General features: G+C 37.1%; 1 protein-coding gene and 1 long non-coding RNA gene across 13 annotated transcripts in view; both read left to right on the top strand.

The window, feature by feature from the left end:
• SRSF11 (serine and arginine rich splicing factor 11) overlaps window positions 1-26003 on the top strand; it is a 46372-nt gene that overhangs the window by 8045 nt on the left and 12324 nt on the right. For 4 of the 12 annotated variants that reach the window (XM_024346541.3, XM_001166106.6, XM_024346536.3 and 1 more), the window contains exons 2-8: window positions 7963-8187; window positions 14768-14901; window positions 18615-18724; window positions 21047-21139; window positions 21847-21896; window positions 23740-23867; window positions 25753-25834. In XM_024346541.3, the coding sequence (XP_024202309.1) occupies window positions 7985-8187; window positions 14768-14901; window positions 18615-18724; window positions 21047-21139; window positions 21847-21896; window positions 23740-23867; window positions 25753-25834 (800 nt within the window). In that variant the 5' untranslated portion in view covers window positions 7963-7984. Of the gene's footprint in view, window positions 1-7959; window positions 8188-14767; window positions 14902-16902; window positions 18322-18614; window positions 18725-21046; window positions 21140-21846; window positions 21897-23739; window positions 23868-25752; window positions 25835-26003 lie in introns of those variants that run through there. The other 8 variants (XM_009423322.5, XM_024346550.3, XM_063800462.1 and 5 more) reach the window with 2 other exon arrangements.
• Window positions 16306-17515, top strand: LOC134809034 (uncharacterized). The gene is made up of 3 exons (XR_010153526.1): window positions 16306-16395; window positions 16903-16964; window positions 17441-17515. It is a non-coding gene; the product is annotated as an uncharacterized LOC134809034 (long non-coding RNA).

The raw sequence follows: 26003 nt of genomic DNA, 5'->3' as shown, positions 1-26003 counted from the left end.
ATTTATAGAATAGTCATTATAATAGTAATTTATTCTAAGCATTTGTATTAGTATTCTCACTTATTATCCTCATAACAACCCCAATGAGGTGGGCATTATTATTACCCTCTTAGTTTAAATAAGGAAATTGAAGCACCAAGTAATGAGCTGAAGTTCACACAATTATCTTAATTGGTAGAGTCCCTTCAGGTTGACTCTAGGGCCTGCATTATTAATCACTCTAGCACCTTTTAAGTGTTATGAGGATTGAAGGTCGTTTTAAAAGCATTCAATTAATGTAATTCAGTCTTATTAATGAAATGTACTGATTTGAGTACACTTTCACTTTTTTTCCAGTTTTAAGTAAGTCTTTAAGAATAATTTTCCTTCATGAAGAGAAAGTTAATTTACTGCATGGGGGAAAAAACATAAAAGGTCAAATGGTGCATATGTTTAATTCCTTGATTACGAAAAACGTATTAAAATGCATGAAACTATTAGAGGTAAAGATACATATAACTCTACTGGATATTTTCTTGCATTGAACTTTTTTTTATTTTTTAAGATTGTGAAGCATTCCCTCCAATGGCTTTTTGTCAGTTAAGACTCCAAAAGAATCTTTTATAACATAGAAGATAGTACTGAGAAATCAGTGTCTGGAGCTTCCCCAGCCAAATGTTTCTTTTGAGCCGATTAAACAAAAAAGCCAAGCAAATCTGTACAAATAAATTGATTCTGATTTTCCAAGCAATACATGTGCACTATAGCTGAGAATACTGTGCATACGATGCAAGCACCAGAATCTTAATGCTCTGACTACTACTTTTTTCCTCTATTTAATCATAAAACAAAGTTGTAAAAAATGGTCACAGATAGATTTTTGCCTATAATTTTAGGGTGTTCACAGACCCTGCTTTGTCAATTTAAAAACATACATATAAAATCCTTGCTATTGAAAGACAATATATATTAAACGATATGAAAGAAGTATTTGAAAATAAACACAGGTAGCCTTTTTTTCTGTCCTGGTATGTGTGTCCATGTGTTCTTTTGTCTGTCAGTCAGTCCCCTAGTGCTAACTCATCCTTATCCTCTCCCCTTCATTTAGGTGAAGAATAGGAGCGTGGGATTTACAATCTGATTTTTAAATAGATATTAATATTTATAAAATTGTGTAAATTTATAGAATTAGAAATACAGTAGAAATATTATCTAATTTATAGAACTAGAAATCAAAATACATCTGCAGATAAGTTTTTTTGTTTTTTTTTTTTGAGACAGAGTCTTGCCCTGTCGCCTAGGCTGGAATGCAATGGCACAATCTCAGCTTACTGCAGCCTCCGCCTCCTGGGTTCAAGTGATTCTCCTGCCTCAGCCTCCGAATAGCTGAGACTACAGTTGCACGCCACCACGCCCAGCTAGTTTTTGTATTTTTAGTAGAGGCGGGGTTTCGTCATTTTGGCCACGCTAGTCTTGAACTCCTGGCGTGAAGTGATCCACTCACCTTGGCCTCCCAAAGTGCTGGGATTATAAGCATGAGCCACCACTCCTGGCCGTAAGTTTTTTAAAACTTACGGATTTGTAACCAGCAATTTATTTCCTAGGTTCTTCTTATGGCTCTGTATAGCTAAAGGGGAAAAAAAATATAGCCAAATACTTTGAGAGTTTGCTCAACCAAATTTCCCTCTAAATGGAACAAATACATACCATCTTCATTCACAAAGCCTTTGCTGCATGCATTCCCTTAGTATACTTTATTGATAAGCCATCTGCCTCACAAGAATTGAGCAGATTGTATGAGGCATTTGTAAAGTTTCTAGCACATAGGTGATGGTAGATTTTTGTCTAATGCTGGATTGTTCCAGTATGATATTGTTAGGTATCAGAAACCCAAAGACTGATAAATTGCCTTTTCTAGCCTCAAAAAAATGTATTTGCTTGGGGGTGGAGGGAAGAGCTATTTAACAACTAATTTCATAAAAGGCCTGTTGCTTGTGCCGATTTGCAAAGTTGTGTTAATTGGGAGGACTCCACTGTCTTTTCCATTAGTGTGAACAAAAGTGGCTAACAAAAAGGGACTTGATTTATCCAACTGCAAACAGGGTTCCCAGTGGGTAGAGGGATTATGCATACCTGTGTCTGCTCTTTTTTTTCCTTTTGAGACGGAATTTCGCTCTTGTTACCCCAGGCTGGAGTGCAGTGGCACAATCTTGAGACCACAACCTCCACCTCCCGGGTTCAAGCAATTCTTCCTCCTCGAGGAGCCTCCCAGGTAGCTGGGATTACAGGCATGCGCCACCACGCGCGGCTGATTTTGTATTTTTAGTAGAGACGGGGTTTCTCCATGTTGGTCAGGCTCATCTCGAACCCCCGACCTCAGGTGATCCACCCACCTCGGCCTCCCAAAGTGATGGGATTACAGGCGTGAGCCACCGTGCGTGGCCTGTCTGCTCTCCTTTATCTAAAAGACCTTCCACCTAAATACAAAGATCTTTTTAGAAGCTTGAGATGGAAAAGAACTAAAGCTTGTTCATTAGGACTAAGAGGATTAGTATTGTTTTACGGATGTGTATAAAGCCTCATTGTCTAATATTATTTGACATGCTTTCCTGCCAATATCACGCACCAGTTAATTTTTTTTTTTCAATGTAGCAGTAGTGGTTCCCTACGTGTCCTACCTGTGAATCTTCAGAGTATTATGGGGAACCTGTAAGTTATTTCTTGTGTTTCAAAAGCCTATCAGAAATCATGCACTTTTCTATAATGTGACTTTATAGGCCAAATGATAGGTTATTTAACTTTTTTTTTTTTTTTGAGATAAGGTCTCACTCTGTCACCCAGACTAGAGTACAGTGTCACGATCTCAGCTCCCTGCAGCTTTGACCTCCCAGGCTCAGGTGATCCTCCACTTCAGCCTCCCAAGTAATTGGGACCACAGGTGCACACCACTACACCCAGCTAACTTTTTTGTATTTTTTGTAGAGATGGGGTTTCTTTGCGTTGCCAGGCTGGTCTCAAACAACTGGGCTCAAGCAATCCACCCACCTCTGCCTCCCAAACTGCTGGGATTACAGGGATGAGCCACCATACCCAGCTGCATTAACTCATAATAAAATTGATAATAATGATCATTTATATATAACTAGAAGCTTTCCCTTACTTACATCCAAAGATGAGCCAATTGAACCTTCTCTGTGCATACTTCCTTCACTTTGCTTTCCACATGACAAGATTTCTAAGTCTCTCTCTGAAGTATAAACTGGAATGCATTCACTTCACAAAGAGTGGACTTCTTTTCTTGAAAGCTTCAAACTTGTTCTTATCCTTAGGGTCTTTCTAATTTGTTATTTCCTCTGTCTGGAATACTCTTCCTCCAGAAATTCAAATGGCTTGCTTCTTCCTTTTAGTAAGGTCTCAGCAGATAACACTTTTTCCGCCATCCCCTGTCCTATTTCATTTCATCACAACACATTAGTCCTTTCATCTTTGTGGGGTTTTTTGTGTTTTTGTTGTTGTTGTTTTTTGTTTTTTGTTTTTTTGAGATGGCGTTTCGCTCTTGTTGCCCAGGCTGGAGTGCAGTGGCGCAATCTCAGCTCACTGCAACCTCCGCCTCCCAGGTTCAAGCAATTCTCCTGCCTCAGCCTTCCAAGTAGCTGGGATTACAGGCATGTGCCACCATGCTCGGCTAATTTTGTATTTTTAGTAGAGGCAGGGTTTCTCCACGTTGGTCAGGTTGGTCTCAACTCCCGACCTCAGGTGATCCGCCTGCCTTGGCCTGCCGAAGTACTTGGATTACAGACATGAGCCACCGCGCCTGGCTGTGTTGTTTTTTTATTGAAAGTCTGCCATACTAGACCTGAAGTTTTATGGTATCAGGGACATTCACTTCCTTTTCCCTACTCTATTTCCAGCAGCTAGGAAAATCCTTGGAACAGATTTACGTACATAATATTTGAAGAAGTTTGTGAGTTTTTTGACTGCCTCTTAATGATATTGTAGATACAGTGAATAAAACAGGCATGAATCCTGTCTCCAGATTCTATATTTTCTATAGTCTTGTTTAATTGTGAGCCTAAATAAATCTGAAGTGATTTAAAACTGTCATAGATTGGTTATATTTATTTGCTTTAATATATCTGTCATTCGTCTTCAGGTATATGTCTTATTCCTATGTAAAACAGACATTAACATAATTATTTAATCTATTAGACCTACAAGAATCTTCAAAATTATGATTCAACTCTTCATTTGACTGACAAACTGACACAGGTTCTTAGAAGTGAAGTGAAATTTTCTCAAATCACATGCTTGATGACAGGGGTGGGTTTTTTTTGTTTGTTTTTTGTTTTGTGTGTGTGTTTTTTGTTTTTTGAGATGGAGTCTTGCTCTGTTGCCCAGGCTGGAATGCAGGGACGCGATCTCGGTTCACGCCATTCTCCCGCCTCAGCCTCCCGAGTAGCTGGCACTACAGGCATCTGCTACCACACCCAGCTAATTTTGTTTTTGTATTTTCAGTAGAGACGGGGTTTCACCATGTTAGCCAGGATGGTCTTGATCTCCTGACCTCGTGATCCGCCCGCCTTGGCCTCCCAAAGTGCTGGGATTACAGGCATGAGCCACTGTACCTGGCCAACAGGGCTGGTATTTTAAGCCAGGCTTCTTAACTTCAAATTCAGTAATTTTTTTGTTGTTGTTGTTAGCTGCTAAATGATGTGAAAATAAAATATTTTAAAATCCTCTTCAGTTGCATAAACTTTTTGCCACTTAGTTTCTCTATAGCAAAGTATCATCTATTTGTTCAGTAAGTTATTGTACATAAATTGGCTTCTGGTGGTTTAAAGGATTTTATTACAACTACCTTTTTCTTTGGTTTGAATTTGTAGTTTTAATTATGAAATGTGTCAAACATACAGAAAAATGTAGAGTCATATAAAAGATTTATGTGTACCCATCACAGAGAATAAATAAGTGTTAACATTTCAGGAAAAAAAGAAAAAGGCATGAACCCTGACCTTCTGTTATTTGTCCTTTTATCATCAAATATTTTAGCATGCATGGCATATAGTAGGCACTCACAATAAATGTTAAACTATTAAGTATCTGTAACTGGCAGTTACATATGTCTGATTCAAAATGAGAAAATTAATTACCATTCTTTGTATTCACAGATACTTATTTATGAGTGACGTGCAGTTAGTTATACAATCAGCCTCCATAACCATGTGTTCCACATACTTGGGTTTAACCAACCCCTATCAAAAATATTCAAAAAATAAAAAATAATGACATTAAAAATAAAAGGTTTTAGAAATACAGTATAAAAGCTATTTACATAGCATTTACATTGTATTCAGTATTAAAGTTGAGTATCCCTAATCCAAACCAAAATCCAAAATGCTCCAAAATCTGAAACTTTCTGAGCACTAACGTGGCACAAGGTAAATGCTCATTGGAGCATTTCAGAATTTAAATGTTAGGATTAGGGAGCTAAATCAGTAAATATAATGCAGATATTCCAAAATCTTTTTTAAAAATCCAAAATCCAAAACACTTATGGTCCCAAGCATTTTAGATAAGGGTTACTCAAGAGTATGAGGGTATGTGCTTACATTATATGCAAATACAGTTGTACCAGTCCTGAGGTGAGTATTCATGGGGAATTGATACCAGGACCCCAGAGGATATCAAAATACACAGATGCTCAAATTCTTTATGTAAAATAGGATAGCGTTTGTATATAATCTGTGCACATCCTCCCAAATATTTTAAATCATCTCTATACTAATAATAATACAATGTAAATGCTGTGTAAATAGTTGTTAGACAAGAAATAAAAAGTCTGTACATGTTTAGACCATCAATTTTTTTCCAAATATTTTCAGTCCCAGGTTGGTTGAATCCACATACATGGAACCCATGGATACAGATCAAATGCTTTATTACACAACACCATTTTACATAGGGGATTTGAGCATCCTCTGGTTCTGGTATTTGTGGGAGGGTCCTGGAACCAATCCCCCACAGATACTGAGGGACAGCTATATGCTTTTCTTTAAAATTCTGAAAAGTCTTGGCTCTAGCTAATGTTAGTTGATTTCTATGAAGGCCATAATTTGTAATTTTGCTGAGGCTCACATTCAGTCAACCCATCCATTTTCTGTATAAGCACTAGTGAAAGTCACTTAGCCAGTTGGCTCTACACCCAAATCTCAATAACCTTGTGCTCTAACTCTCACATATTGCATCTTGACTGCATTGTGCCAAGAGGTATTCACTAATGTAGATACTCTGTAAGGCTTCAAGTTTGTTTGTTTGTTTTTACCTCCAAAACATCTAAAACTTTTACCTCTAAAAACATTCAAGGTCAAGTAAATTATTTAGTGAACTGTCTTAAATGCCATTGTCATTAAGGTATATTTGTGCGTGTGTCCAGCACATTCATTGGGACTGACTGTGTGACAGACATTGTGCCAGGTTCTGGACTGACCCAGGAAGCTCACAACTTTGAGTGATACATGTCAATAATAAATATATGTATCTTCTGTTACTTAGCAGAAAAGAGGAAGCCCTAACAGCTTGCAGAAGTCATAGCAGTGAGGGAAGGAATGCTCTACAGAAGTTGACAGATAAGATGAGTGATGTTATTAATAACTTGTGTATCGGCACAGAGACATTATGGTTTTTGTCATGTTTGGGGCACTACAAGTCACTGGACTACACACTGGATGCAGTTGAGAGAATAGTTCAGATGAGGTTGAAAACAAAAGCAAGGATTTTTTTAATAGTCAAAAGCTTCAAAATTATTTTAAGCAAGAATATGTATATGAAACAAGTTTTTCTTGAGAAATTGCAGTATTTTCTTTAGAAATATATACTTGAATATATTTAAGTACTGTAAACTGTGTTTCCAAAGTCAGCTATTGTGGAATTGGCTGGGTGCAGTGGCTCACGCGCCTGTAATCCCAGAACTTTGGGAGGCCAAGGCGGGTGGATCACCAGAGGTCAGGAGTTGGAGACCAGCCTGGCCAACATGGTGAAACCCCATGTCTACTAAAAATACAAAACTTAGCCTGGCGTCGTGGCAGGCGCCTGTAATCCCAGCTACTCCCGAGGCCTAGGTAGGAGAATGGCTTGAACAGGGGAAGCGGAGGTTGCAGCGAGCCAAGATGGTGCCACTGCACTCCAGCCTGGGCGACAGGGCGACTCTGTCTCAAAAAAAAAAGTCATCCATTGTGAATGAATGTACAAAACGCTTATTAATAAGTGTAATATTAAAATATATCTTTTCTGAAAGTTTTAGTGACAAAACAAATTAGTTACAGATTTAATGTTACCAAAATTCATGTACATTGAAGATTTCGGGACATTTTATACTGGTGGTGGTGGGGTGGCATCTTAGCTTGGGTTTAAATATCATTAGTAATCGGATAGCTCTGTAGATGATTATCAGTATATAAAGACATCGTGAGCAGTATTTAATAAGAAGAGTTGCTGAAGTGACTTTTTGCAGGAGGATGAATGCTTTTTAAAAAAAAAAAGTTTATACGTGCCTCTTCGCTCTTCCAAAAAAAAAAAAAGAGAGAAGAAAAAGAAGAATAAAACGAGAGACGAAGGTGGATAACACCTTTCTCTAGACCGCGGTGCCTCTCATTTCTCGGGCTGCAGGCGACGGCTGCTGGGCCTGCGCGGGGTGGAGCCGACGCTGACGCGCCCTGCGCCGCAAAGCATTGTGGGAGCTCGGGCCCGCTAGTGTCGTGGTTGGAGGCGAGGTGGGGCGGCCGTTTGTTTTCTCGTGGTCTCGAGCTCGCGCGCTCTCATCCCCTCCCCCGCGGCGTGCGGCGGGGCGGAGAAACGGCGGCGGCGGCGGCGGCATCGGCAGCAGTAGCAGAGGCTGTAGCATCGGACACCCTCCTCTCTCCCGCAAACCGGTTCCTCTTTCCCCTCCTTCTCACTGTTTGTTGTGTGTTTGATGTGTTAAAGCAGGAGCGAGAACCCGAGCAGCGCCATGAGCAACACTACCGTCGTCCCCAGCACTGCAGGTCCGGGCCCCAGCGGCGGGCCCGGTGGCGGAGGTGGTGGTGGCGGCGGAGGCGGCGGCACCGAGGTAATCCAGGTGACTAATGTCTCCCCGAGCGCTAGCTCTGAGCAGATGCGGACTCTCTTCGGTTTCCTAGGCAAGATCGACGAACTGCGCCTCTTCCCGCCGGAGTGAGTATCGTCCACCATCACTGTTCCTGCTAACGCCGCCTCAGCCTGGGCCTAACACACACAATTTCCTTAGGCCCCTGTCGCTGCTTCCCCGGGCCAGGCTGCTTGAGTGGCTGGTGGCTGTTGGATTTACTTAAGACGGTTGTGTTCCAGGCCTACAAAAAAATGCAGAGAGGCAGGGCCAGGGCTTTTTGGAATTAGGAAACACTGGCTGTTATTCTCGGGAAATTTTTTTTTTCCGCCTTAAATTGTGCCAACGTGGTCGTTTGGCTTTGGGGACTTAACGCAAGACTAACCGCAGTCTGTACGTCGTATATAGGTTAAATCCCTTTTTTAAAAAACTGAGTATTTGTTCTTTGCGTTCTTGGAAGAAAGGTAACAAAATTATTCATGCCTGTGTTAATTTGGTGTTAAACTTTGTAGGTTGTTCACTTATTGTTATTGCTGTTATGTGGTTCTGGCCCAGCAATATAATTAAAAGATCATATTCTTTTTGACAGACGCTTAGTTTAGTGAGCCTGATTACTTAATTTTTATAATGTCAAAAAACGGGTTATAAACCAGAGATTTTCCTTTGTTTGAATATTATACAGATTTGTGATATTTCACAGTTGTTCTTGAGAAGGATTTTTATAAATGTTGAAATTTGAATTAGAGTGTATGATTTTTTATCCTTTTTGTGTCACTTTTATTTTGAAAATTATTTCTATCGCAAGAATATTAAATAAGTGGATGAATTGTAAAGAAAAAATAGTTAAAAGAAGCTAAGAAGTAAGATAAAGTGTACTATTAAAACACAATTGGAATAATAATAGTCTTGTGCTTTTTGGAAGACTTATTGGTGGAGAAGTGACAATTCAAATGTCATTATCAGTAAATATCATATATTGAGAATTTTATGATGTCACTTAAATACTAAACAGGAAATTGGAATCCTCTAAGAATCTACTGTTATGGTACGTGTAACCATTAACTTTCTGCTCAATAAAATAGACAAAAGTTTATCATAATGAGATATTTGTTAAGTATTAGCGTATTTCATCACTTTCCACTTAAAATACTTTCACAAGATTATTGGTGTTTTCAAATTGGTATGTTTCTAATTTTTAGGGAAATGTACATGTGGAGAGAGGATTTACTTAGTTTGCATGACGTGGAGTTCTGGGAACAAACACGTAAATCTTTATTCCTGTTATTTTGACAGATACTTGATTTGGTAATGAAAGACAAATAGCTTTCATAACATGAACATACAAAAATAGATGCTTTGCTGTTGTTCAGTTTTCTTAAGACTTACTGTTTTAAGCTTGTAAAATTAATGAACAGTAAAATAGCAGAAAATAGTGATACATTGGATGATTTTAATAGTTTTATTAGTGAGATATTTGAGGTATTCGATTTACTACAATTCTTTCCAATCCTACAAGTTAAAAATTTTGTTATGGTTGCTGACTTTTAAATGCTGTTTATTCTCTGAAGGCAGTTTTATGATGCATTTAGAAAAAAGGTAAGAGAGATGTAGGCATTATATTGGTTCATCTTTTACCTAATGCATGACCAGTATACTAGAGGAAGTTGTGATGGACCAGAGTCTTTTTGTTTTGTAATCAAATGAATAGTTCCTTCATAACCAGGACAGCTAGTATGTGCTTGAGAATGTCTCCCTCAACTATATGATCCGGGATACTCTGCATTAAAAGGACTCCCTTCCCAGTATTGGGAGAAAGAGAGATAAGTTGACACATTTTTACTCTGACTCCTTCATTTATCTTCCCACATACAAGATCATTTTGTCTTTTAAAATGTACAAGGTTACAATAAGTTAAATGTTATTAGTGGCCTTCTACATTTGATCAGTAATGTAGATGGCTACTTTTATTTACTTGATGTTGCATTTTGTTTTTTTAACTATAAGTTTCAATACACTAATCTGACTCGCACAAGTTGCATATACTTCCCAGTGGTCCACAGGGTTCATCATTCCAAAAATATTTATTCATAACATTGAATGGCTCAGATTACATAAAATTCTATCTGTTGTGAACAGGTCACCTGATTGTAACTATTATCTACACAGTTGGCCTTCTTCATCTCTGGGTTCCACATCCATGGATTCAGCCCACTGTGAATTGAAAATATAAGGAGAGAGCGTCTGTACTGAACATGTACAGACTTTTTTCTTGTCATTCCCTAAACAGTACAGTATAGCAACTATTTACATTGTATTAGGTATTATAAGTAATCAAGAGATTTTAAAGTATGCAAGAGGATGTGCACAGGTAATATGCCATGATTTTATTTTTCCTCCACCTCTTCCCCCTCCCTGCATCATTTTATATAAGAGACTTGAGCATCTGTGGATTTTGTTATCTGCAGGGAGTCCTGAAACCATGGATACTGAGGGAAAACTATGTGATTTCCCCCAAGAAGGCAGTGACATGCACCTGTAACTCTTTTTCCCCTAGACATATCTGTGACATGCTTAACTACTTTTGTTTTTCCGATGTCACCTTAATCAGAGAAAACTTCCCAGACCACCCTATGTAAAATAAAGCACCTCTGCTGCTGCTTTATTCTCCTTAACACTACTTTTTTTCTATAGCACCTGTCACCAGTTGACAGGTTAAGTTTAACAACTTCTCTCCTGTAGATATGAGGTGCTTTAAAATACACGTATGACTGAACCTCACCCACACCTACTGAAACTCTTCATTTCGGTTCTGAATGCCTATTTTGGGGAAACATTTCTGGGATTGTGACAGACATTTCAATGACAACCTGCTCTAGGAGGTTTCCTGCATTGTCATTGTTAAGTCCATCTATTTATTCCTTCTTTTAAACCAGAATTTCTGGCCTGTAATTTTACTGAGAAATAGAAATACTATCTTTACAATAGGTGATATTCTAACTGTCTCTACAGCATGATGGCTCTGCAGCTATTTGAAAGCATCTGTCAGTGAACCCCACATATACTCTTTGTTAAACTGTTATTTTGATTCTGGTTGTTTCTGAAATGCGTATTGGAAATGCAGCATTGTTTGAATATCTATTGTGTGTGAGTTGCTTTCTAAATGTACCTTAATCCTTACAAACCCGGAGGAAAAAAATGTTTTTGACCCTGTTTTACAAGTTCGTGAACTGAAATTTACATAGGTATTTTTTGTATGCCCAAGCCATACTGCCAGTGTCAGAACTAGAACTTGAACCCAAGTTGTGACTCTCCTTTACCACTTGATCAGGAGTTTGCTGATTTAGCCAAGTAACTTGTAAGATCTTCACATGCTTTCTTTTAGTGGGATTGCCCAGCAAAGTGCTTATCAGGTGATGATCCCAGTGAAGTATGTCACAGTTATGCAGTAACTTAAGGCTGCTGTAATACGGAGATACATTGAAGTTCATTAGTAACTTTTCAGTGACCCAAAATGGATACTTTAATGGTTATATAAGTATAAATTAGTATATTAGGTAAGGGAAAGAGTTTAGTGCACCTTTAAAGAAAAAATGGTTTTAATCGATGCACCATTTTATTGTATATTTCTTTACATAGTGAGAAGGGGGCACATGAGGTCAGCAGTCAAGTTTTCAGGTTAATGTCGTCTTTGTCACACACCTCCTTTTGTGGGTTTCGGCGATACTTTTATTTATGAGCTCGAAATTCTCCACTTAGCACACGATTAAGGTGGAAGTTGGAAGGCTGATATCAGTGGCCTAAACCTGAAGTTCTCGTACGTTAGTAGGCATGAATACCTTGTTAAGAATCTGGGCCTTCATATAAAAGATTCTCTACAGACCCTTAGGTGAACAATGGAAATCTCAGGTTTTCTCTCTGTAGTCTAGAAGATTCTGAAATAGCCCTCAGAGGACACGTAAGAACTGTTAAAAACTACACCACCGCTCTTAGTTGGAGGACAGAAGTGGCATGCAGGACTCACTTTACCCTATCTTGTTCCTCATTTCTCCCTACTTTATATTAATTCTAAAGAGATACGGAGTAAAATATGTGTTGTATTTGGAAGCAGTACTTCCACAGAATTTTAGAGCACAAAAATTAATTTCAGGCATCAGTCCTCTATCTTATATTAACATATTATCTTATTAAGATAAATTTTATTAGGAGGCTGAGGTGGGTGGATCACCTGAGGTCAGGAGTTCAAGAACCAGCCTGACTAACATGGTGAAACCCCATCTCTGCTAAAAATACAAAAATTAGCCGGACGTGGTGGCGTGTGCTTGTAATCCCAGCTACTTGGGAGGCTGAGGCAGGAGAATCGCTTGAACCTGGGAGGTGGAGGTTGCGGTGAGCCGAGATCGTGCCATTGCGCTCCAGCCTGAGCAACAAGAGTGAAACTCCATCTCAAAAAAAAAAAAAATTTTAATCGAAGAAATGTAAGAATGTGATTGTGGGCCCAGATACCATCAAAAACTTGTTTTAAACCCATCTAAAGGAGGCCATTTGAAGTGGAGAGAGATGAAATTATATTTCTTATTCACAGTATTCAAATTCATATTTAATCTGTACCCTGCCATCACATAACAGGTTTTGATATAGCCAAAGTAATTGGAGCATTCCTATGCCATTAATGAGTAGGAAAAAAAATATGAGTCACTTTAAGGTTGCCAAGTATAAAGAATACAGTTTGAGCACGGGGGCAGTACTTTTTTTCCTAAAGAACTATTTATTAAAAATATCATATTTGGGAGTCATTTCTTTTAATAAGATAACAATAAAAAGTGTTAAAAGAATTGGTAGAGGTCAGTTTTAAGAAGTGTTAAGTGCTTGCTATTTCCCAGGGCATTGTGTTGGGTGTTAATAATATAAGATGATAGCATTAAAAGAGCTTTGTAATTTATTGATGGAAACATGGATGTCAGCAAAGAAATGTGAAGTGCCATAGCTTACTAAACCTGCTAAAGTACTTGACAGTGAGGCACACCTGCAGCCCCATCTATTGGGGAAGCTGGAGTGGGAGGCTGGGTAACATAGTAAGACCCCTCCCATTTCTTTAAGGAGAAATTGCTTAAACATTCTTTTTACTACTGCGGGTGCAACATTGTTAAATTTTATAGCAGCAGTGTTTCACATCTAAAAACCACTGTATTCTTTAAGAAACATTCAACAGTAAGCCTGTATAACAAGGTGGCTTAACTTGCTTGTGGATATCCTGTTAATTTTGCTTTGAACTTGGGTTAGGGTCTGTGTTTAGCCTGAGAGGTCCTTGTAGGGAAGCTTGTATCAGAAGTTCTAATGGGTTTGAGTTCTCAGGCCATATATAGCATCATGTTAGTGTTTGAGTTGTGATAAAAATTGTGGGGTTTTTTGTTAGGCCTAAATTAAAAGAAATTATTTTTCTTTTCAACAATGAATCTGAAATTCTTAGTATAACCAAATCTGATGCATTTACAATTTTATGTACACATTGGTGTGTTTCATTTTTTAGAAACTGTGAAGCCTCATTCAGATAGTATTAAAATATAGGATTTTCCTTTTCATTAATGAGTCCTATGATGTAAGTGTTATATTGATGTTAAAATGAAGTAGTTTTGTACCCTGGGTGCATAAAATTGTCAGAGAGAATTAAAGGAGAAAGAGCTCAAACTTCATCAGAGATCTGGATTTAATTCATGTGAAGAGTGTGGATTACCCCCAACCCCATGACTCTAATACACATTAGAGTGTATTAACTAGGGATGGTGTGTTTATTTCTGCCTTAGGGCACTAGCTTTCCAAATAACTTTTGGTATGGGCTTGAGCCATCCCTGTATTCATGCACAGAGTTTCAAGGCAGAAATTTGAGCTACCCTGTAACTTAACAGTTGGAAAAAACCCTGCTTCCTGTGTTATCTGTCTTACCTACACTGCCATAGCTTGCAGTTTAGCACTTGTCTTTCTTTTACCTAAGGAAGTAATTTGTTGAGGGAACTAGCCCTTTTGCTTATTGAAACTTTGCAGGGTAGCACTAGTGGAACGTAGTACTATTCCCATGTGTGCCTACATTTTTTCTTTTATCTGAAAGTGCTCCAAGCCAGAAATCCTTGATTATTTACAGTGCATAAGAGTTCTTATATGCTGTGGGTAAAAGAGTGCAGGGCATGGAACGTGTTTATTTTATGCAGTTCAAGAAAACTCATTGATTATTGAGTACATGTTCGTTCTCATGATATTCATTTGTCCCTGATGTAAAAATTGTTCATCTTTCTTACTCTGAGAAAGCCATTAGGAAGTTTCTAAGCCCCAAACTACTGTTACCTGTATCTAAAAATAGCTGGTATTGGTATTATGAAAGAAACTGTTGACAATTTTGTGGTCCCCTCGGTCTCTGAGACTTTAGTACCAAATTGTTTTTAACCTGATACACTGTAAATATGAGTTATGATTATAAGTTTTTATCTGAACTGCAATTCACTACATTATTTCAGTGAACAGTATATTATTGAGAATGTTTTCTTTTGAATTTAACTACATTAGTATACAGTTAGGTTTTTTTAATCTGTTTTACTTTTGAAACGTGTTGGTTTGTGAATTAGCATTTGTTTTAACTGCTATTCTGTTTCTCTTTTATGTTATTTGTTTATTTTTTAGTGATTCGCCTTTGCCAGTCTCATCTCGTGTCTGCTTTGTTAAGTTCCATGATCCAGACTCAGCAGTTGTGGCACAGCATCTGACAAACACTGTATTCGTTGACAGAGCTTTGATAGTCGTACCATATGCAGAAGGTTTGTGCTTTGTTTAACTACCTATGTGGGCATCCTAAGATGACCATCTACCTCAGTAGATGTAGAGTGAGCATTAGTAGCATGTTAAATCTAAGCTATTAACATTTTTAAACCCTTGTTATACTGCAGTCCGTAATTTTTGCTTGCAGATTTTTTTTAATTCTAAAAATTAGAAATTAGGTCTGTTATTATAAGGTATTTACCTTTTGTTTTCTTTTAAAACATTTTTAAGTTGTTTAAAACCATGTCCCTTATTGTAACTCCCTGAGATACATCTACTTAGTTAATTTAATGTTAAGTTTTATGAAAAAGCCCTGAAGGTAAATGATTCACTCCATGTATGCTTACAGAGCCTTCAAATAAATGCATGATGTTATTTCTGTTTTAAATAAATGAGTAGGTTGATTTTATTTTCTTAAAGCTTCCTCACATTGATAATCTGGAAAAAAAAAAACACACTGAATTTCAGTATACCAAGGGTTGCAGTGATTTTGGTTTTCGTGAAAGTACAAGATTTCCTGTAGCTTAGGTGCCAAATGGGCACTGGGTGTTTTATTTTATGCCAGATTTTCTTGTTCATTCTTGCTATATTTCTAGAATATCTCTAAATAATAAATTCTTCTCTCTGTTATTTGTGTGTGTGATTTTTATAGTGGAGAAGGCAAATGCAAAACCCTTCCAGATGCCTGAAAAACAGTGGGTCCTCTGCAGCTACAGGGGATTCTAGACATTAACTAAAGGCCAGCAAGCACTCAAGTGCCCCAAGTGTTTTCCTGGTGTAACCATTTGTTAACTACATTTTCTCTCTTTTTACATTTTAGGCTGTTAAAGTAATTTGACAGAAAAAAATGAGCAGGTTTTTTGGATCTAAAAAGCCACTGTGACAAGAAATTTTAATACCATTTTGTAAAATTTTCTAAGGCGTATTTTATAATTAGTTTGTTCCCAATGTACTGCTACTTGATTTGCATTTTGGTAACTATAAATTTTACTCGAATCACTGAAATATGATAAAACTGCTGGATTTTAAGTTAATAATTTAATATGCTGACCAGGATTTAAATGCTTTCCCCTTTCCTTAATAAACTGGTCAGTGGAAGTGGAATCTTAATATTGTTCATTTTAGATGCTATCTGAAATCTTTGAAAACAAATGTGAGCATTTACACCATACCTTGTAAAAGTTGTGAAATGTCTAGTCCTTAACAGAGAAGTTGCCTCTGGTTTTCTAAAGAAATTAACTTATATTTATAAATGGGTTAAGGCATGTTATGTAATAGTACCTCTGTCTCCATGATATTAAAGTGTATGAGCCCAGTTTTAAGGTTTTGTAATGTATAGATAGATAAATTTTTGAGTTAGTGTGTTTTGGTTAAGCAATTTCTTTTATGTCAGTGTGCCTGTTGTAGGATAAGACCATCAACAGAAAATTTACAGAATTCAAATTCAGGATGAATAAAATAGAGTATAGGTCTTGGAACAAGGGTCAAATCATGTGAGTAATATGTAAAACATTTTGGTTAGCCTGTAAATTTAAATTTTTTATTGGCTAAGTATTATAGTTCCCAATCCCTGAACATAATACAGTATATCATATAAATGACTTTCATAAATATTTTCAGGCCATAGTAATTTTTCTAGACCTATTTTTAGAAGTGAAGTATTTAGGAATATACAGTATATAGAATTAGGGGAATATTTCATTCAGAATTCTATTGTTGCTGAATTTAATTCTGGTATGATATACTGTATTAATGTTACCTCCAGTAAATACAATTCCCTCCAGATTTAGCTATTACACTTGGGTGTTAGCTCTTGGTCAGTGTTTTAGAACAGTAGACATAGTCTACGGTAAGGAATAGTCTTAATTGGTAAAACTAAGATAGCTGAATTTGGAAGGAACTCTTTAATAGTAATGGATTTGGGGATTTTTTAGGTTCCTTGGTTAATGTTTGTTTCTTTTGTCTGTTTCTTTTTCTTTCATTTCTACACATTCATGCAGTATTTCATGGTTCTATCAAAGCAGCAGTAAAAAAAATACTCTTGACGCATGAAAATTAACTGGTGAGGGGCCTCATTGCTATTTTTAAATTGTAGTTTTATTTTTAAATAGTCTTTTTTTAATCAGAGGATCAGATGCATGACTTTTTTTTTTTTAATGGATGCAGATCTTCTATCAGGTGTCTCACAATAAATTCAAGAGGATTTTAGTTTGCCAGAAATGTTGCAAATGCACTAATTTGAGTAAGATGTTGATACTGAATATATCCTCTTGAGACATAATTTTGCATGCAAAATTATCCCATAATCTTTGTAGGTTTGTTAATATTGATGCATTACTGCCCTATATCTAAATGATCTTCTCCCCCTTCCCCTCCATAACTCTTGGTATCTAAATTGATGACAGCTCTGACACAAGCAAGATAACAGTGCTGTGTAGTATACATTTGTTTATATTATCGGCACTTCTCAGTATAGGTGGAAGGAACCATTACCTTTATTTAACAGTGGTTTTTCTTTTTTGTTGTTGTGTTTTACAGTTCTTTTCCCTGGTTCAGCCTGAACTATATACCAGGCCCTGCTGAAAATACCACCCAACAGTTTTCTTCTGCAGCTTATCCAGTTTCTCTTAAGTGCCCTGTACATATTGTATGTTTTATGATGAGATGCAGTTTCTTAATATGTATTACAGAAATACTACTGGTATTTGCAAATATGTAGTTTAATTGTATTATTGAACTCTCATTTTGGGGGCTTGGGCACATTAACAGATTAATCCATCTGTATAGGGCTTTTGCTGTTGGATAGAATTTAAATTGTCTACATAAATATTTGTTTTAGGACCCTTAGATTTTATCTGAATACACAGATTAGGCTTTAAAAACAGATATATATGTCATTTTTGGCTTAAGGAGTTTGGCTAAGTTAGCTTTTCAACTGGCACTGTATGGCAGCATTTTTTGGTATGGTTAGCATGGCACATGGCGAAACATAAAGCATTTTACTGTACAGGTAAGGAATGTGCCATGTTGTTTTACCTATCTCTCTTTCTCTCTCACTCCCATGCACACATCCTGTGTGTATTCAGAGACCTTCAGAAACATTCATATTCATTTTCATGAGTCAGCAAAAGCCCTACGCTTGATTCCAACAGAATATTTCCTTTACATACTTTCTTCTCTTAATTTTTACAAAATTTGTATGGTAGGTGTAAAAGAAAATCATAGTAACTGTACCATATTATTAACCCCTAAATCAAACTTTTTTTGTCTTGTGTATCTTGATTTTTCTGTGTGCTTTATAGTGAAGCAGCCGACACGAGTCGTTGTTCATAAAACAGCTTTTGAAAGTTGAGAGCACACCCCTGGAGAACCGACTGTGCTTGCTTACGTTTGGTTCATGACTTAAAAATCGAGTACAGGTGATGAAATCTTGGCAGTGTTAACAAAAAAGTAGTGTGTATTGTGCTATTTTTTTTTTACTCTAGAAACTTAACCATTTGTAGAGAAAAAGGAAACAAATTTTCACACATTGAAGTTCATTCTGACATAAAATTAATGATAAATAATCATAGAAATCAAGCTTTGTATTTTAGCGAACATAAGTACTTTCAACAAACTCAGGTGGTGTATCAGGGAGACATTTTCTGGGTGTTTTTGTGTGTTTTCTGTCTTAGAAAAGAATGTGTTCTAATGCAAGGATGTTTCTCTGCAGGAGTTATTCCTGATGAAGCTAAAGCTTTGTCTCTGTTGGCACCAGCTAATGCAGTGGCAGGTCTTCTGCCTGGTGGTGGACTCCTGCCTACTCCTAACCCACTTACCCAGGTACTAGTTCTATTGAATTCTTAAAGGGTGGGGAAAAAAACAGAATTGTGGATAAAGCTAAACATATTTGAGCTTTGTAAGTACTCATAAGATTCTAGTTCAGATAGCATTATCACATGTCTATATCAAAATCACAAATAGTATAGAAGATCTCTTAGACTTTTGTATTTTAAGAACATTCTGAAAAATCATAAAATATCTGTTCTGTCACTTTTACCATTGGCTCTCAAAATAACCCATGAGTAGTTTTGGAACAGTCTCGTGAGGCATGAACACTTCTCTGAACACACTGTTAAAAATATGTTCATTTGGACCAGGAAAGAAAACTGAAGTTAAAATTTCACAAGTGAGCCCTTCATTTTTTTTTCCTTCTCCTTTATCTTTTCCTGTTATTTGGGGGGTTTTGAATTACATAGGTGGCTTGAAAACAAAGGCAGTTCTTGATGGAGATGTTTGATATGGGAATGTGAAAGAAAATTGGTTGCAATAGTGTTTCTAACACTGACAATGCTGTACGAAGCTTATCATTTTAGAACTAAAAGGCACTTTAAATACTGTGTATTCTAATTACTGAGATTGTAACTGGTCAGTAGTTTCAAAGATTGTAGTGAATGAGCCTCAACTGGAAATTTATAAAAGCATTCTTTCTAGTGTATCATTTTGCCTGTCTAAATAATTGACTAATTGACTCTTAACTGTGAAGTGCACTATAGAATGAAAGATTAGGAGTTCCTAAGCTTTTTAGGTGTGACTTTTATCACTTAACTCCTAGGTTATTTCTTTTAACCTATAAAATGAGGATCTGAGTAATTTTCTTTATTCTTTGTTCTGTTTTGTTTTTTGGTTTTTTTTTTGGTTTTTTTTGTTTGTTTGTTTTTGTTTTTTTGAGATGGACAGAGTCTCGCCCTGTCACCCAGGCCGGAGTGCAGTAGCACAGTCTCGGCTCACCGCAGTCTCCACCTCCCTGGTTCAAGCGATTCTGCCCCAGCCTCCCGAATAGCTAGGACTACAGGCATGCCACCATGCCTGACTAATTTTTGTATTTTTAGTAGGGATGGGGTTTCACCATGTTGGCCAGGCTGGTCTTGAACTCTTGGCCTCAAGTGATCTGCCCACCTTGGCCTCCCAAAGTGCTGGGATTACAGGCGTGAGCTACCGCGCCCAGTCCAGATCTGGGTAATTTTCTAAATTCCTTTAATGTATAAAGCTATGCAATAGCTATGTTGGACAGTAAGTTAAAATAGTATTAACACAGCATTTTGCCTGTTACGAATAAACAGTTAAATTATAGAAAGTTTGATAGTTTGTATTTACTAAATAAATTGAAACAAGGAGAACTTGTAGCACAGGTGGAGAAAGTGAGGCTGTTTCAAAAGCTACAGATGGTTTTAAAGTAGCCTCACTTTCATGATTTGTGTCTATTACATTATGGATTAATCAGAATTGGTGTCAAGCAGGTGGCAGAACCCTGCAGTGATTTGAACAGGGAACATTTAAGGAATTACTAACTAGTTATAGGAGATTACTAGCGGAACTCTAATGAATACAGGAATCACAAGTATAAGAAACAACCACTACCTCTGAGGCTGAAGCAGAAGAAACACCCATTTAGTTCAGGGGACTCCTCTTTCCCCATCTATGCTGAAACTTAGATTTGTTTTTGGAAGGGTGACTAGTAAATAAGTTCTCTTGGGTGCCCTGGGGAGCTGCATAAGGAGTTGGTATTAAAACTTACTGAGAGGTGAGGGCTACTGGGTGTTTGACATGGTGCTGCAGGAATAATCAGAAAGGGGACACAGCAACCAGGAAGAGCCCCTTCCTTAGTCAGTGTCCTTCCAGCACTCTTTCCAAATGAAGTCTTATATCATGGCAACTGTCAAAGGAGAAATGCTTTGTAAAGGTCCTGCCTCCAGTAGCACAAAACAGCAGGGCAAAGAATAGTAGATTTGGATCCTGAGAAGCAATAAATAATTAAAATCAGCACAAGAATATGTTGAAATATTTTGTCTTTTTTTCTTAATCTAGGATTTGGGGGGAAATGTGTTGTAATGGGTGGAACATGGGTGTCATATAGAGCAAGACTCCTATTTCTGTTAATAGATTGCTATTGGACCACAGCCATTTGTTTGGGTATCGTCTCTGGCTGCTTTCAAGCTATGATGGCAGTAGTTATATGGTTTGTGTACAACTGAGGAGTTGTATGGAGACCATGTAGCCTGAAAACTCAAGTTGTTATCTGACCCTTTACATTAAAAAAGTATTAACCCCTGGTATAAGGAACTGAAATGAAGTTTTAAATAAATAAAATTTGACATTTCACAGATTGGCGCTGTTCCACTGGCTGCTTTGGGGGCTCCTACTCTTGATCCTGCCCTTGCTGCACTTGGGCTTCCTGGAGCAAACTTGAACTCTCAGGTATACCTTAGTAACTTCAAATTTTTCACCCATTTTTCCAGAAGATCTGTTTCATTAACTGTTGGTTTGCATTTCAAGAGCAGAAGCTAATGGCTATGTTGTAGTAATTTTTTTTCTTGTTTAAACTTGTCAGAGCTTTAAACAGTCACTGAATGACTAACTCCTTATCCATTAATGGATTTCTTTTATATAGTTCAAAATAGAAAGTAGGTTCACAAGAAGCCAGTACATTATCAGTGTGTCATAGAGTCAGAGTAAATAGTCATGAAAAGATAAGAATGTGGTTTATAATTTTTCTATCATGGAAATTTTTCTTTTATTTTAATTTAGCTAACCTTTTTTTCTGAAGTTCTTTGTAGAGGTCTTTTGCATTATATTGGCTAAGCTGTTGAGTTTTACGTGTTTCTTTATGTCAAAAAGTCTTAAAGGAGACATAATTCTATAATATCTAGACTGTTCAGCCTCATAATCTTTAGATAACTTGCTAAAGCTGCTCTATCCAATACTGTAGCTACTGATGTCACCAGTTTTTGTTTTGTTTTGTTTTTTTTTGTTTTTGTTTTTTCTTTTTTAATGTGGCTACTAAAAAATTTATGTTTCATGGCATGTAGTCTGCATGGATTTCTGTTGTTCAGTTTTCTGCCTAGAAAATATCGGTCATTTATTGTTTTATGTATTCTCATTATTCTTATGTTTTATTTTTACAGTCTCTTGCTGCAGATCAGTTGCTGAAGCTTATGAGTACTGTTGATCCCAAGTAAGCGTTTTTTCTTTGTTTTCATTGGTGATGTGGTATCTGAATGTCTACAGAATTAGAGTTTTTTTGATAGCTTATAAGAAAGTTATCAAGTTATCTTTTCTCAAGACAAGCAATATGTATTGTTACCTAGAAACAAGGAGAGAAATACAGAAGTAAGTAAGGTCCTCTAAACTATTTTGTTTCAGTGTCATTTGAGTCTTGAATAGTAATTGTAAATGACTTATACCTGGATGATAGCAAAAGAGCTAATAAGGGACAACTTCGTTTGAAGATCAGAGGCTGAGTCCTGAGGATGGTAGGAGTTAGAGGCAAAGCTGAGGGAATCACTATCCCAGAGCAAAGTAGTATTACATATTATATAATTAATAGCCAACATTTTATTTTAGGTGCTTTTGATAAGTGCTCTTCATGCTGTCACAGAAATTGTTTCCGACTTGATGATGTGACAAATTCATCAGTTTTTTTCACTGGTTATTTGTTGGCATAATAAATTTGAACTTTATACCTTTTCCCCTTAACTTGGTGAAAGTCACTATCAGTAAGTGAGAGAGCATGAAAAGGACAGAATCGTTGGACTTCAGTAGTTAGTGGACTTTTTTGTTAGAAATTATCTAAAAATAAAACCAAGCATGTACCCATCACCCAGCTTATAAAATAAAATAATACCAATACAGTTGAAGCTTCCTGTATACCCATTATTTATTACATTTCCTGTTCTGCCCACAAATAACTACTAAATTTGTTGTCTATAATTTTTCTTTCTTTCTTTCTTTTTCTTTTTTTTTTTTTTTTTTGAGACGAGTCTCACTCTGTTGCCCAACCTGGAGTGCAGTGGCGCAAACTCAGCTCACTGCAACCTCCGCCTCCCAGATTCAAGCAATTCTTTTGCCTCAGCCTCCCAAGTAGCTGGGACTATGGGCACAAGCCACCACATCCGGCTAATTTTTTGTACTTTTAGTAGAGACGGGGTTTCACCGTGTTAGCCAGGATGGCCTCAATCTCCCGCCAAGGCTTCCCAAAGTGCTGGGCTTACAGGCATGAGCCACCATGCCCGGCCTACAATTTTTTTTTACATGTGTAAACCTGTAAGGGGCATCTTTAGCCTTTCCACTCAAGACTTCATGTGTAATTTTGGTAGGCCTTTGGCCTCTGCCTCAGTTCCTCCCCACCTACAAAGTAAAAAGTAATGCTCTTCCCCAAAAAATTACTATGTCATAATTTTTTTTTTTTTTTTTTTGAGACGAAATCTCACTCTGTCGCCCAGGCTGGAGTGTAGTGGCGCGATCTCTGCCTCCTGGGTTCAAGCAATTCTGCTGTCTCAGCCTCCTGAGTAGCTGGGACTACAGGCGCCTGCCACCATGCCTGGCTAGTTTTTTGTATTTTGAGTAGAGATGGGATTTCACCGTGTTAGCCAGTATGATCTCGATCTCCTGACCTCGTGATCCACCCGCCTTGGCCTCCCAAGGGGCTGGGATTACAGGCGTGAGCCACCACACCGGCCCAAAAATTTTTAATTTATATGAATAAAAGTTCTTAGCATCAGCATATTTTCTTGTGCTGGCATTTCTAAAAATGTGTTTGTTTATGGAAAGTTAATGGATGTTCAGCAAAATAGGTATTTTTCTAATTCCAGATGACTCTTAGTCATTAAAACAAATACTTGTAAATATTCAAAACAGTGCTATGCTATATGTTGTTTACCAAAGTTATCATGGAGTCCTCCCCTCCCTTTTTTTGAAGGAATATTTTGCTAAAATGATGTTATATACTTAAGTATTTATTTGAAATGCTCGTGTGCATTTTAAAATATTTCAGATCCCATTTCTTGGTTCTGTTTCAGGTTGAATCATGTAGCTGCTGGTCTCGTTTCACCAAGTCTGAAATCGGATACCTCTAGTAAAGAAATAGAGGAAGCTATGAAAAGAGTACGAGAAGCACAGTCCCTAATTTCTGCTGCTATAGAACCAGGTAAACAATGTTTATGCAATTTTGTTGTGTGATTCTTAGCAAAAATGATTTTGACATAAATGTGGAATTGTGTTGAGTGACACCCTAGTCGTTTAAAATGTTATAAATTCTGATAAAAGATTGTATAGTGGAGTGCCACTCAGACGTATTTGGAGACAATTCTGGTGGTCACAGGAGTACCAACTGCATCTAGAGGGCAAAGGACCAACATGTTGCTAGATATCCTGCAACAAACAGCACAGCCTTCCACAGCAGTGGTTAATCTAGTCCAAAATGTCAGTAGGATTATCTAATACTTGATATAATATTTTGTTTTTCTTATTATTTATGTTTATCTAAGTTGGGATAGCCTAATTTTAAATTTTTTCATTGATCAAGAGAACCTAGTGAAAATGCTTCTGTTTAAAATGATATTTCTTTAAAGAAAATTAGTTGTCTTCTTTGCAGATTGTCTTTTTGAGAGTAAATGAATAGATATCATATTATCTGCCCATATATATTTAGATCTATGGCCCTGGATTTTCTTTCTTATAAATATCTTATTCATTAATAAATGGGAATGTTTTTTAATGTGCCTATTATTAGGAAAATAATTTTAAAGTATAATAGTGGATAAACTGATACCAAATGCTTTATATGTATTATGTTATTTAACCAGGAAAACGTCAAATAATTAGCCACAGTTACATGGCAAGCAGTAGGAACTTTTAGATAGCACAGCCGGGTGTATGTAAAGTTTATGACATACCGTGTTCTAACTGCTGTTTATATTGAAAATATATGATTAAAGTGACTGAATGTAGTTTCTTTATGAACTGATGTTTTTACCAATATTTTTATGAATTTATTATAATGACATTCACAATAAATTGAACCCTATTAATGAAATGACTTAAATGTAAGAGAAACTCAGTCTCACTTTGATGATAGTCAATGAATGTAGAATACAATGACTTTATTTCTCTTGTTATGTCCCCAGTTAAGGAATTTCTTATGTGTAGTTCTAGATTTCCTTTCTATATTTACACAGTTGAAAATTGGTAGGGAAGAGGAGTGATGAGCAGATAATAGGAAGCGAGCTAGCTTACTAAAATCTGATTCTGTCACAGAAGGGGACTAAAATCAGTGAGTGAATCATGACTTTCTGCATTTGGGGGCCAAATATTGAGTCTGTGAAGAACCAAGGAAAGGAAAGGGGACCCCTCATTTAGAACCTTGTCAAGAGTAAATCAGAGCCAGAGAATGAGAAATTTACCCTCTTTATAGACTGCTTTACAGAAAACACTTCACAGCCTCTTAAGTCTGGCAAGTAAAATAGGCAAAGGAACCTTTAGTTAGCTGAGAATTAGAAGTCTAATTTGGATCTACCAAAAGCTTGGATGATTTGCAATTTATAGTATTTCAGTAAGCTTCAAAATCGTAATTATAAAATGGTTACTTGTGACATTCAAGGGTTGTATGTAAAAGCTGAAAACAAGGTGAAAAATCATTAGAATAACTTCTGAAAGGGAATAATCTTCCTATTTGATGTGTTTTTTTGTTTGCTTGTTTTTGTTTTTGAGGGGTCTCACTCTGTTGCCGAGGCTGGAGTGCAGTGGTGCAATCACAGCTCACTGCACCCTCCATCTCCAGGCTCAAGCAATCCTCCCAGCTCAGCCTCCCCAAGTACCTGGGACCACAGGCACACACCGCCATGCCCAGCTAATTTTTGTATTTTTTGTAGAGATGAGGCCTCACTGTATTGCCCAGGCTGGTCTTGAACTCCTGGACTGAAGTATTGCTCCCGCTTCAGCCTCTCATAGTGCTGTGATTACAGGCATGAGCCACTGCGTCTGGCCCCTATTTAATAACTTCTAAATGCAGGTTCCTTTTCTTTTAAATATAGATAAGAAAGAAGAAAAAAGAAGGCATTCAAGATCAAGATCACGTTCTAGGAGGAGGAGGACTCCCTCATCTTCTAGACACAGGTTAGATTGCTTTTTAGTCAATTATACCTTAGACAAAGATAATTTATATATGTCACATCTTTTTTAATTTGCTGTTAATCTGTTATCCTCTGGTTAAAGTGTTTTAGTAACCTCTGCTGTTAGAGTGTGTGAATGACTGTTCACACATGTAAAAAGTAAGAAAAGCGAC

Source organism: Pan troglodytes, chromosome 1 (genome assembly GCF_028858775.2).
Source record: "Pan troglodytes isolate AG18354 chromosome 1, NHGRI_mPanTro3-v2.0_pri, whole genome shotgun sequence".
NCBI lineage: Eukaryota > Metazoa > Chordata > Mammalia > Primates > Hominidae > Pan > Pan troglodytes.
Note: the sequence above shows the minus strand (reverse complement) of the source record. Positions and strands in the feature narration are given on the sequence as shown.